Here is a 14,019-nt window from a genome sequence, read left to right on the forward strand (position 1 = left end):
CTGCTGTATGGAAAGTGAATTTGCTCTGTAAACTTTTACCCAAATCACAATTTAAAAATATATAGTAAATAAAAACATCGTTTTTCTGACTTAAAATAATTGCAGTGAAAAGTCAAGTCAACTCGAGGTGCATTAGGCCAGTGTGGTGACTCTTTTGTTTAAACAGGAAGGAGGCAGTATGTCTTTGTTTTGTTTTTCAGACCTTTCTATAAGCTGTTTCTTTTTAGGTAGGGCATTACTGTTTTCTTTTCTCCTGACTTTTTATTTGATTTGGGTGAGAGCTGACAGGCAAAATTGCTTTTCAGCAATGTGTACGCATTCTGATTCATGATGCTGATTACAGTCCCCACACTCTTCTCACTTCCTCCCTGTGGTTACCATCCCCTCCCCCTCCTTTCCTGTCCCTTCCTGCCTCCTGAGCTCTGTCCCTGGGTCAATGCTGCCTTCTGACCTTGTGCCCTTGGTTGTCTAGGGAGTGCATCGCTCCCTGGTGTTAATCGCTCACTTGATAGCCCTGTCCTTTGGCTGAAAGATGAGCCACGGGGTGAGCTTGGCTCCTGCTTTGAAGGGTATCTGAGGGCCACAGTCTTGGGGGTTCCACCAGTCTCTCGCAGACCAGTGAACAGCAGCATGTCTTTGTGGGCTTGGAGTCAGCAGGCCCAGATTCCAGGTCTCCTTTTCTCCCTGTCTGTGTGACCTTGAAGAAACTGCTTTCCTGCCATGATTTACAGTTTCCTCATCTCTAGAGTGACGGTATAAACTCTCTCCCAACTACCTCCCCCAGGGAATGTGAATGACAACCACGTAAGATATCTGTAAAGCACATGATCGTAAGAGTTTTTTTAGGATCTGGGATTTATGTACGCCACGCTGGGGATAAAGATGCAGAGAGAATGCTCAGTTTGCCAAGTGGCATCTTACATAAACTGCAGACTTAAATGGAATTGTCTCGGCCCCTTGCAAAGCTGCTCTCCCTGAACTGTGTTGTGAGGGTATGACCCTGGCTTGCGGTGGAGCTCTGTGGGAGAACAGCCTTGTGAAGCCTGCTTGTTCCAGGCATGCTGTTGATACCCTGCTGGCTAAGTTGATAATGTCCCCCATATACAACTCCCTGTGGGGCATTTTATTTTTAGGGCCAAAGAAAAGAGAACCCTTTGTTCCCCTGGAGAATCTGGAGTATGTTCCCCATTGAGATGAGAGCTCATTGCCCTTTTCTCTTGGGCCACCAGGAAGTTCATGGTGAAATACACAGCTTCATTAGGTACAGCGTTGAAACCCTTGGTCTGCTCATCTGTATTCTGTTCTGTTACCTCATCTCGAAACTGTATTATAACTCATATTGTCCTTAGCCCTTATGTTTTAAGTTTTACTCAGTATGTATTATTTTATTGTACTTGTTGCCCGTAAACCAACTTGGATCCTTTGAGAGGTACCAAAGGTACCATTTGACTTATGATGCCTTCTCGGTCAACCCATGTGTTGCAGGCGTACGAGGAGAACATGTATGGCAGCAAATACCAGTGGATCATCCCAGGCTGGTACGAGCCTTCCTGGTGGGAGCAGGTACACACGGAAGCCAACTCATCCCACTGCCTCCGTAAGAACCTGCTTGCTGCCATGGAGGGCTACATCGGCGTGGACTTCGAGCCTCTGAGCTCCAAGCAGATCAAGACCATCTCGGGAAAGGTCAGTGCCTTAGTCTGCCCATTGCAGCCCCTGGGGTCTTGTCCTTTGATCATTTTGTCTGATGATACTGGGGAAAAGTGCACAGACCTCATTCTGGCCCTTGCTCTGTGACTTTGAACAAATCACTTGACCTCCCTGAGCCTTTCTCTTGCCTGTGAAGTGGGAATAATGAGCTCTCCATTGCATGCTCCTCTAAGGAATGATGGGGCTCCAAAGAAGAAAGGACACTGTGTGTGTGTAAGGAAGGGGGGAGATAAGGGTGCTGTGTGTATGAGGAAGGGGTGATTCATGCCCTTTGTGCCACCAGCTACAGGCATTGCCTTTCTGACACTGTCAGAGCTTTAGTCCAGGCTCCTCTGGCCCAGAATGTCACTTCTCAGTGCCATTGATGCCCCTGACATCCTGGAGGAAAGGAAAGACCCCTGCCATACATCTTGGGAAGCATACTATAGACCAGACTAGCTTGAACCCCAGTTTTGCCACTTACTAGCTGTGTGGCCCTGAGCGTGAGCTCTCTGAGTCTCTGTTTCCTCATCTCTTTGTTGTAGTTGTTAGTCACAGTTAAGTAGGACCCGACTTATGGCGACCCCATTCAAACCAGAACAAACACTGCCTGGTCCTGGGCCATCCCGTGCTCAGCTGTGGACTGGATCGTTGAGATCCATAAGGTTGCACTGGCTGATTTTCAAAAGTAGATTGCCAAGTCTTTCTTCCTCGTCTTAGCCTGGAAGCTGCCCTGAAACCTGTCTAGGATCATAGCTACATGCATGTCTCCACTGACAGATGGGGTGTTGCATGTGAGGTGCATTAGCCAGGAATTGAACCCAGACCTCCTCCCATTTGGAAGGTAGGAATTCTACTGAGCCAGTAGTGTGCCCCCTCATCTGTGTATTCATGGGGTAAAAATATACCCCTCTGGGGTAATCAGGAGAGTCGATGACAGATTGTACAACAGGTCTAGTGTGGTACCTGGCACGTTGGTGTTCAGTATAGAGTAGCTGCTGTCAAAACTGAGAGATGGATGTTGCAGTCTTCACAAGGCTGTCTTCACCCTGAATCTTAATTCTACTTACCCTGATGGAGAGTGGTGTCCTTTTGAAATACTTATAGACAGACCACATTGTCTGGTCCTCAGAACAGCCCTGTGAGATAAACAGGGCAGGTGTTAGTGACCCTAGAGGGAGCATGTGGAAACCTGGAGAACATCTGACAGCCCGATGAACTCGTAATATTTGTCCCTCAATTAAACCACCAGGCAAACTGTTGCAGCATCACACAGACTTCTTCACTGTCTTGTCTGAGTTCATGAAAACTGTAAATTTCAAACCCCGCCCCAGGGGTCTTACACACCCAGTTTCATCGAAAAATAAGCATCATAATAAAGTAAAAAGGTGTCCTTCATATGGTATAAATATGTCTAATAAAGTAAAACTTACATGCGTGTGTCTATATAACTTCTACTCATTATTTAATCTCAACCAGAGCCAACCCCACACAAATTATTTATTGATTTTTCACAAAAAAAGGCGGGGGAAGCTGTTAAATCCTGAGGACACATTTTGTGCACAGTACCTTAGGTCATGCTGGTATCTGGAAGAGCCTTGAGCCCCTGGTTAGAAATTGTTGAAAGATGTTTTCATACCAAAATCAAAGCAAATATATTTAAAAAGAGAGAGAGAGAGAGAGAGAGATGTTGACTAATGAGGAGAAACAACTGATTAAATATCAATAAATGCTATTTTAAGGTTATTTTTAATTTATTAAAAGATACTAGGATCCAGGGATACCCTGTAGTTTTAGTCTAAAAATACTATAAAATATGAGGAAAACAAAGTTTAAATAAAAAATCTATGATGACGACATAATAATGAGTAAACTGAGGGACTTCAGGAAGACTTCAGTTGTTACACATGAGATCTGAGCAGGTAAGTGGCATATGTCCACAAGACACCATGAGAGGAACCCAAAGGCTGCTCCCAAGATGGTGACAGGCCATTAGGGCAAAGCCCAGCTCGTGGCTCCTGGCAGCTCTCAGAATTGTGGGAGACCTGGTCCCTGTCTTCATGGTCTTTGAGACAAGAGGCAGCATCTCTTCCATGACCTGCAGTTACAAGACTGAAGTCACACAGGGAAACCTGCAGCCTCTTTGCCTCTTGGAGCAGAGGGTCTTAGGGCTACCCTGGGGGTCATGATGCTCAGCCTCCCATCAGATTCTCAGATCCTTCCAAAAGCAGGGGGCTCTCGATACTTCTCCCTTAATTCCCTACTGGTCCCTCTGGGCCCATGTAGGTCCTGTTGGTCCCTCTGTCCTAAGTAGCCCTCATAGATTTGGGAGCAATGGCCACATCCCCAGAGAAAGGCCTTCTCCAAACTAAATAGTCCTAATGCCTCCATTTGTAACACACAGGTCCAGGGCTGAGACTAGGGGCAAAAGTTAATGGGATGCCAAAAACCCCAGTAATCAAGACAAACAATATTTCAGTGCACTATTTTCAAAGTCAAAATTAACGCAAAAAAAAAAAAAATTAATGTTGAGTAAAATATCAACATTTTAAATAAAACAGGACATGGCCCTGCCCTTACATGATTACTTCACCTCACCGTAAACCTAGCCCTTTGGATCCTGGCTTCATTTAAAATTTGAAATTTTGTTCACCATAGATAGTTTGCATTCAGTTTGTTTGTTTAAATGTAGCATTGTAATATTACTTACCTTGGTCACTCAGTTAGTTTGGCTTCCCCTTCAGTCCTGTACCTGAGGCTAGGGCCTTCTTTGCCTCACTGTAGGCCTGGCCCTTGCACTTGATCCTGGGGAACACTCGAGGGAGTATGGGGCCCATTGCTGAGTAAAGCATCTCTATTGTGATCTGGCCACAAGCCAACTTACACACACACACACACACACACACACACACACACACACACATGCCAGCCTTCAGATGTCTGTGGCCAACTAAGTACCAGAGACTCCAGAACATGCTTCCTGAACTTGAGTTTGTGTTTACATGGCTTATCAGGGGCATGGTCAGTGCACCTGGCTGCTACATTGGGGCTTGTTTGCTGGGGTCTGCCAGTGTCCATGAAGATAAGCAAGCACTTGTAAGACATTAGCAAGGAAGTGGACTCCTGCCAGCCTCACCACTTTACAGGTAGGACAACTGAGGAGCAGAGAAGAAGGGACACACCTGAAGTCTCCCCGTAGGTCAGGGGCAGACACAGGACTGGCATCCAGGACACCTCCGTCCTACCAGTGCCCCGCCCCTTCTCCTGTGCTGTTCCTCTGTACTCATGACATGCTCTTGCTGGGAGGCCTGTGTGCCAAGTGGCTTCTTCTAATGACCGGCAGAAACGTAAGATGGCAAAAACAAGTCATTTTGACCCTCAAGGACATTTTGACTTCCAAAATACTCTGTCCCTGTTGGTTCCTTATTGTACCAGTCAGTTGTGTGTATAAAGTGTTGCGAAGTGTATGTTCCCTTTTCTGGTCAACCCAGACCAGTGTCTTGTCATCAGAAGAGCTGGGTGCTAATGTTGGCATTCCTACTGATTAATATGCAACTTCAGCAAGTCATTCACCCACCCTGGGCTTCAGTTTCCTCAACTGAAAGTGAGAGATTGGGACCAGATGACTCCTGGGGTCCTTTCAAATGAAGTTCTCTGACTGTGTAAATGCAGTGTGGCAATATTACAGTAAATGGTATGACGTGGTTATCGTGTTCAACTGTGGCATCCCCTAGACTAAAAATGGTGCACAGGGTGCAAGGCTGGGTGGAATGGTGGCCCTTCATGGATGTGTTCTCCAAGGTTCCCTCAGCATCAGGCTGTCCTCGGCTCGCTCATTGGCGCCCAGAAATTTTCTGATGGGAGGAGTAACAAGGTCACAGTCTCTCTTCGGAAGCAAGTCCATCAGTCCCTTCCATTTGGAGTTTTCATTGTTGCCCTGAGTGTGGATCTTCATGCCCCCTGAGCACATTCAGAGTGTGGTCTTCCTGAAGCTCACTTGTGGGAGGAGCTCTGGTAGCATAGTGGCTAAAGCACTTGACTGCTAACCAGAAGGCTGGCGGTTCAAACCCACAAGCCACTCCTCGGAAGGAAGGTTGGGCAATCCTACTTCCGTAGTGATACTGCCTCAGAAACCCAAGGAGGGGTCGCTATGAGTCGGGGCCGACTCGACGGCACATAACAACAACAAAGGCAGGCTGCTTTCTCCTTGTCAAGGGTCCCCATCACCAACCCACTCCCACAGAGTGACTCTGTTGGCGTTGGTGATTTCAAGTGTCAACTTCCGTCTTTCAGAGTCTCTGTAATTTTGTTTCCATTGTGAGCATTTACTGTCTTGCCCTGATTGCTCAGGTGATATTTCAGCCGATCTGATAAAGACGTCACACACACACACACACACACACACACACAAACCGTTATCGTTCCCTGCTGAGACATGGAGCTGGGGCCAAGGCAGCAGATGTAGATATCCACAGACCCCTGTGAAGTGGAGACCTCAGAGATGGCCCCAACCTTTCATCTGAGGCACAGGCTTTGTTTGGAAGCATCTTGCAATGTTTTCTGGCAAGAAGCTTCTGCAACCACCTGCTTCTGTTTATTCAGCAGGGCAGAACTAGAAGGGCATGAATCTAATGAGCCCTCAACTTACAAGGAATGGCCCATTGCAAAGCTGCACTCATCTCCTTGTCACTGCCGTAGGAGCTCTGTGACAAAGGACTTGGTTCTGTTAGGAAGCTGTAGGCTCTACAGTGCAGTGGAAAACTCGGAATGCTTCAGGGACTACCCCAGAGAATTGAGGCAGGCTGAGGTTCTTTTATTTTTTAGTTGCATTATTTTTATGTTGTCACAATATATAACATTTGTACATTAGTGCCCCAAGACTTTCATCCCCACTTTGAGTCTACTATGCACATTTGTATGTTTGAAATGCTCATCATTTGTCCTTGTGCTGAAGTTCTTAGTCATCACTGGGTTCATGAAGCTTATCCTCTAGTAGATCGCTCAAGAAGCCTTGGTGGGCACAGAATTCACTCAGTTCTTGTATGTTGAAAACTTTCAACATACCTTGATGTTTGAAGGACAGTTTGGCTAGATATAAAATCCTTTGTTAATGCTTTAGTTTTTTGTTTTTTAATGCTTATTCATTTTTGCTTTGCTTTATATGTATGTTTTGAAAAGTCTTATGCTAGTCTAGTTCTTTTCCTTTATAAGTAATTTGAGACCTTGTGTATTGTATCTTTATCTTTGAGTGACCAATATTATTGAGTATGTCTTGGTATCAATTATTCTAGGTTAAGTTTCCCTGGTACCTGGTGAGCTCTTTCAACACATAGGTTCAAGTCTTGTCTAATTCTGGAACACTTTCTTGAATAACACTTTGAACTATTATTTCTGCTCCATTGTTTGGGTTTTTTTCCTTCAGAATGGCGGTTTCTTTTTCCAGGACTTCAGGTATATGAGCATTATTCCTCTTCATCTGTCTTCCATTTCCACTGCCTTCTCTCTGTCTCTTTTTATTTCTTTCTTTGTCATTTTTATTTTCTTGTTTGTTTTCCTTACTTTCTGTGTGTGCGTGCGTGTGTGTGTTTGTTTCAATTGAGGAGTGGTTGTAAATTCTAAAATGTCTCTTTTTTCTTCTTTTCCCCTTCAACACCTCTTCTTCTTTGTTTTGTTTTGCTTTGCTTTGCTTTTTTTCTTCCCCAGAAGCTACATGCTTGGGAGGCTTTCCTTTAGGTTTAATCTGTGTCTTTAAATTGGGTGCCCAGCCTTTTATACAGCATTTCTCTCTTTAATTGACGGCCTGGCTGTTTTTATGATACCTGACCTTCTACATCATGTACTTCTGACCTGTCTAATTTTTTTCTTCATAGTGGATCCATCTTTCTGGTAGTCATTCTAGTTTGCCCTTAAGTCATTCCCAACTTCTGTCTTTCTCATTTCTTCTCCATCTGCCGTTGCCCACCACAAAGCTGTGTCCCAGGGCAGGGAGGGCAGAAAGCATAAGGGATTGCTGTGCCAGATGTTGGTCACCTTTCTCTTTTACTCACAGTTATGTTGCAGTTTTGATAGTCTCTGTCTTCAGTTATTGGTGAGAGTATGGTTCTATGGAGAACTTTTGTAGCTGTGAAGCTATTTCATGTAGTTTGGGGAGGAGATTTTGAAGGTTAACTACTACACTGCCTCCCTTGTCTTCAGCCACCTGGGCATCCTCTAAAGGATATTTTTTAATGAACTGAAATTATTTTAACGAAACCCTCCCCAACGTAGTGAAGATATTACTGCTCTCCTGTTTTTTAGAAGCTTTGCTGTTTTGTTTCACATTTATCTATGATCAACCTAAAATTGACTTCTGTGTATGGTGTGAGGTAGGAATCAAGATTCTTCCTCTTTTCATATAGGTATCTAATTGATCCAGCATCATTTATTGGAAACACCACTTTCTCAGACACCGTGCAGTCATATCACCTTTATCATAAATCGAATGAATGTAGGCATTTGGTTTTGTTTTTAGAATTTCTTTTCTTTTCCACTGGTTGGTTTGTCTAGTCTTGTCCCAAAACATCCCTGCCTTAATTATGGTAGCTCTGTAATCAGTCTTGATAACTAGCAATATAGGTCCTCCGTTTTGGTTCTTGAAGATTGTCTTTGTTATTCTTGTCTCTTTGCACTTCTATATACATTTTTCAATCAGGTTATTGGTTTCCACACACACATACACTCATACACACACAAACCTGCTGTGGTTTATATGGATAATTTTACTGCAGCTGTATATTAACTTGGGGAGAACCAACATCTTTGTAGTAGTGAGTCTCCACTCTGACTTTTGTATAGCCCTGCATTTATTTAGATCTTTAATTCTTCTCAGAATTTTTGTTTTAATTTTCCTTGTAGAATTCTTGAACATCCTTTGTCAGATTTATTTCTAGGCATGTATTTTGTTGAGTATATGTACACATTTCTGTTGGGTACATATTTAGGGGTGGAATTTCTGAGTCATAAGATATGCATATGTTCAGCTTTAGTGGACACTGCCAAATGGATTTCTTAAGTAGTTGTACCAGTTTTCACACCCACTAACAGTGATTGAGAGTTCCAGTTGGTTCACACACCAACATTTGGTATTTTTAAAATTTTAACCAGTCTGGTCAGTGTGTATGGCATTTAATTTTAATGTTAATTTGCTTTTCCATGATGACTAATGAGGTTGAGCATCTTTTTATATTTCTGGTAGTCATTTTGATGTCCTCTTTTATGAATTGCCTATTCAAGTTTTTTGACCATTTTCCTATTGGAGTCTCTGATTTTTTATTGATTTATAGAAGTTCTTTTTATATTCTGGATATTAGTCCTTTGTCAGTTATAATATGTTACTTCTGTCTTCCATTCTGTGGCTTGCCTTTTCTCTCTATTAATGATACATCTTGATGAACAGAATTTTTCATCTTAATGTAGTCATATTTATCAGTCTTTTTCTTTATAATTAGTATAGCATATTTGTGTCCTGGGGAGCTCTGGTAGCATAGTGCCTAAGGCACTTGACTGCTAACCAGAAGGCTGGCGGTTCAAAACCACCAGCCACTCCTCAGAAGGAAGGTTGGGCAATCTACTTCCGTAGCGATACCGCCTCAGAAACCCAAGGAGGGGTTGCTATGAGTCAGGGCTGACTCAACAGCACATTACAACAACAACATTTGTGTCCTGGTTGAGACATCTTTGCCAATGTCAAGGTTATGAAGATAGTTTCCTATTCTGTCTGTTAGAGGTTTTGTTTTACCTTTCACATTTAGATACAGGATCCACCTGGAACTGATGTTGTGAATGGTCTGAGGGAATATGAAGATTCATTTTTTTCCATATGACTAATGATTCAGCAATATTTATTGTAAAAAGTCCATCACCCCCCATCCCCTATGCTACATTGTCACCTTTGTTAAAAATCAAGTGACTCTATCTAGTGTGGATCTGTTTCTGGACATTTTATTCTGTTCCATTGGTCTATTTGCCTATCCTTGCACCAATACCACATTGTCTTGGTGACTGAAACTTTATTACAAGATCTGATGACTGGTAATGTAATTCCTTCCTCTTTTTCCTTTCAGATTTTCTTGTATATTCTTGGTTCTATTATAATTTTTCATTTACATCTACTGAGATATTTACATTTTTCACTACTGTTATTTCTAACTGCATTTATGTCTTTCTCTTTATGATCATTTTCTTTCTGTCTGAAGAAGTTCTTTTTGTTTGTCTTTTAGTGTGAGTCTGCTGGAGACCCATTCTGTCAGTTTTTGTTTATCTGAAATTTTCTTTATTCCATCTTCAATTTTGAGGGCTATATTAACTGGCCATAGAATTTTAGGTTGTCTTTTATTTCATTTCAGTGCTTTAAGATGTCATTTCATTGTCTTCTGGTTTCTGTTGTTTCTATTAAGCCGACTGTCAGACTTATGGTTGCTCTTTGAAGGTAATGTATCTATTTGTTTCCCCAATTGCTTTTAAGATTTTTTTCTCTGCTCGGTCTTCAGCAATTTTACTCTGCTGTGCCAAAATGAGATGTTATTCTAATAGGAGTTCACAGATACTCATAGAATTTCATGAATCTATATATTGATGTTTTGGGAAAATCCTAGGTTAGTAACTCTTTAAATGTTGTTTCTACCCATTCTAGGGCTCCAATTATACATATGTTATTCCTTTTCAACATATTCCATATAATTGTTATGTCCATTTCTTGTTTTTCTACTCTTTTTCCCTCCTTCTGCTTCAGTGTGAATATATGCTACTATCCTGTCTTTGCATTCACTAACCTACCTTCTGCTTTATTTAATTTGTTGTTTAAACCATCAATAGAATTCTTAATTCTTAGTGTGTCAGTGATTCTGACACAGATCAACTACAAACTGGGATAGAGGAATAAACCAAAAATCAAACTCACTGCCGTGACTCATGGTGACCCCTTCTTGGGTTTCCAAGGTGGTATCACTACGGAAGTAGTTTGCCCAACCTTCCTTCCGAGGAATGTGTGGTGGGTTTGAACCATCAGCCTTCTGGTTAGCAGTCAAGTGCCTTAGGCACTATGCCACCAGAGGTAGACTAAATATCCCCTAGGGTGTCTTCCACATGAGACTCTGTGATTCCACACAGGATGCAGGGCCAACTCTGCTAGTGCTGCCTCTGTGGTGGGCAGCTGGGGTTGTGAAGGAAGATGGATCCTTCTCCTCCTCCTTTCTTCCATCCGTGAATCTCCAGGGGTAGTTTCCAAGGGCTGCTATAACAAAACTGGGTGACTTGAAACAACAGAAGAGGCTAGAGGTTTGAAATCAAAGTGCCTCTGGAGGCTCTGAGAAAGAATCCTTCCTTGCCTCTTCCTAGCTTCTATTATTGCTGCAATCCTTGGCTTGTAGACACATCACTCTAATCTTGGCGTCTGTTGTCACTTGGCCTTCTCCCTGTGTGTCTATGTGTCTGTGTGTCTCTTCTACTCTTCTTACAAGAATCCTATGCATTGCACTTAAGGCCCACTGTAATCCAATACTACTCATCCAAATAAGATCCCATTCACAGGTACCGGGGGTTAGGACTTCAACATATTTTTTGGGAAACACAATTCAACTCATAGTAGCTCCCCTCTCCCAGAAAGCAGGATTCAGCTGGGCTCTGTTTGAGTGGCAGACCCACAGAGTTTAGTCACATTGTGAGTTAGCAAACTTGTGTGGGCTAGCCTAGGAACCTAACCACTATTTATAACGTGGTTTCTGTGGGGAAATATGTTCCAAGTTCTCACAGTCGCCTTTCAAAAATATGCTGGAGCACAACCTGTCAGGATTGTCTACATAAAGTTATTTTCTCAGAAACTTTTAGTATCTCATGATAAACTTGACCTCGGAGGATGGGTAATTAATCAGCTTGTAGTGTCAGGTTTGGAAGAAATTTTTCTGTCCTGGATAATTGGAGGCCTGCTTTAAGAACAACAATTACTTTTTCTCAGACAATTGTGAGAGTGTTTCTTCCTGCTGTCATTGTTTTGCCCAAGGGAGATTGGTTCTGGCTTCACCTGGGAACAGTGATGAATGACCGGGGATGTAATGTAATGGCAATGACTTCTTCAACACAGTCCTCACAAAGACAGTAGGAATGAGGTCACCTTTCAGGGCTTAGGTACACCTGTGCTCCATTCCAAAGACTCCTTAAGAGAAATGAGGTAAACAGCCATATTTCCAACATTCTTCCCCTCCTTTCTCCCGTGCCCCCACCCTCAGAATGAAGAACAATTTTATGAGATGGAAAGATATACACTTACAAGTACCACTGTTTCTTATATACAGGAAGCAGACCACACGCCCAAAGCAGCTACTCAACTGCTCCAATAAAATCCACCATGGAATTAATTACCAATCTCACCACAGGGAATAACTACATTCAAATGCCCAGCCACTCAACCAGGCCCAGCCAAGTTGACACATAAACTTAACCACCACAGTATGTGTGTTGTATGTACACATACACACACACATACATACACATACATAAATAAAACCAAACCATACTCACTACCATGGAGTCATTTCCAACTCATGGTAACCCCCATTGGGTTTCTGAGGCTGTAAATCTCTATGGAAGTAGATTGCCCCATCTTCCTCTGTAGAGCAGCTGGTGAGTTTGAACTGCTGACTTTCTGGTTAACAGTCAAATGCCTTATCCACTATGCCACCAGAGCTCCATGTCCGTACATATACGTGTTATGTGTGTGTGTGTGTGTGTGTGTCTTCATCCAAATGGAAAACAACAAAAATAGATTAAAACAAGGCATTGAAAGATGTAAGTATCACCATAGCAATATGGTATAAAGAGAAAATCCACTTAAGAAATGAAAATATCTAATCAGTGTTCGAAAGGAGACCTAATCATTAATAAGATAAATGGAAATTTAAAATTTTAAGTGATGCATGTTTTTAACCTAACACACTGGCAATGATTTAAAAGAATAAACTACTATCATCATCAAGGATGCAAGGAAATAGGTATTTTGTACAGTGAGATGATAACTTTTTCTGTTTGAGGAGGATCATTTGCTACATATGTTAAATAGTTAAGTGGTTTTTTTTTTTTTTTTTAATACTTTTTGCCTCAGTGGTTACACTTGTGGGAATTAAATCTATACATAGATATAATATGTGTTCCTTGGTGGCACCAATGGCCAGACGCTCGTCTGCTAACTGAACAGTCAGCAGCTCAAACCTGCCCTATTGCCTTCCAGGAAAGGTCTAGAACTCTGCCTCTGAAAGGGTCACCAGCAGGAAAACCCTCACAAGTGCAGCTCTGTTCTGAAACACATAGCCGCCACGGCTTAGAACCGACTCCATGGCAACTTGTTTGGTTTTTGTTTTTTAATTCAGAAAAGGTAGTTATGAAGTTGCTCCAGTCCTACACATGGGAAAATTTAGAAACAACCTAAATGTTCAGTAAGTGGAAATTATTTAAGGAAGTACAGACAAGTCTGTGTCCTGCACGTTGACCCCACCTCAGCACGGGCCTCAACCCGGTCTTAAGGGCATACTGGACAAGCAGCTGGGCTGGGTGGCTGAGCTTGACCAACCCACACTCATGTCTTAGACTGTTACTTTAACAACAACAGCTAGCATTTGTGGGGCACCTACCACGCTCAGGGTTGAGCTGGCCACTCTGAGTGCTTCATCTCACCGAACCTTCTCAGCCACCATAAGTGGAAGGTGCTGGAAAGCTAGGAACCTGTAAAGTCACACAGTTAGTACCCAGAGGTCTCCCCGCCTCTCAGTCCTCTGACCTTGCTGTGCGTCAGGCTCCTTCTCCTACTGTGGAAAGGAAACATCTGGATCACTTGATCCAACCTCCTCATTTTACAGATGGGGAAACCGAGCCCCAGAAGGAGTCTTGCAGGTATTGTTTGGGGTTCTGGGATGCCCCCGTGAGCAAGGCAGATAACACCCCTCACCTAGCTGGGCTGGGAAGGAGGGACACGGCTCAGACAGTAAACAAGGAAACACAAAAGGAGGAAACTGGCAGGAAGTGCCAAGTTCAATAACAAAATAAAACCAGTGGCTGCAGAAGGCCTGGGTGGAGCATTTTTAGAAAGAGGTGGCAGAAGCCTGCCCTGTTGAAGTTTGGGAGCTGGGATTATCGTGCAGAAAGCATGAGGGGCTTTCCAGAAGAGCAACCAAAAAATACCTCACTCACTGCCGTCGAGTTAATCCAACTCATAGCGACCCCTCCTTGGGTTTCTGAGGCGGTATCTCTACGGAAGTAGATTGCCCAGTCTTCCTTCTGAGGAGTGGCTGGTGGGTTTGAACC

At 43.0% G+C, this 14,019-nt stretch overlaps 1 protein-coding gene across 1 annotated transcript in view; it reads left to right on the forward strand.

Annotated features, from left to right (window-relative positions):
• LOC103205072 (gamma-aminobutyric acid type B receptor subunit 2) overlaps positions 1 to 14,019 on the forward strand; it is a 272,285-nt gene that overhangs the window by 241,006 nt on the left and 17,260 nt on the right. The window contains exon 8 of the mRNA XM_007950339.2: positions 1,486 to 1,686. Within this exon, the coding sequence (XP_007948530.2) occupies positions 1,486 to 1,686 (201 nt within the window). The remainder of the gene's footprint in view (positions 1 to 1,485; positions 1,687 to 14,019) is intronic.

Source organism: Orycteropus afer, unplaced genomic scaffold, assembly GCF_000298275.1.
Source record: "Orycteropus afer afer isolate SDZICR_OR568_19922 unplaced genomic scaffold, OryAfe1.0 scaffold00267, whole genome shotgun sequence".
NCBI lineage: Eukaryota > Metazoa > Chordata > Mammalia > Tubulidentata > Orycteropodidae > Orycteropus > Orycteropus afer.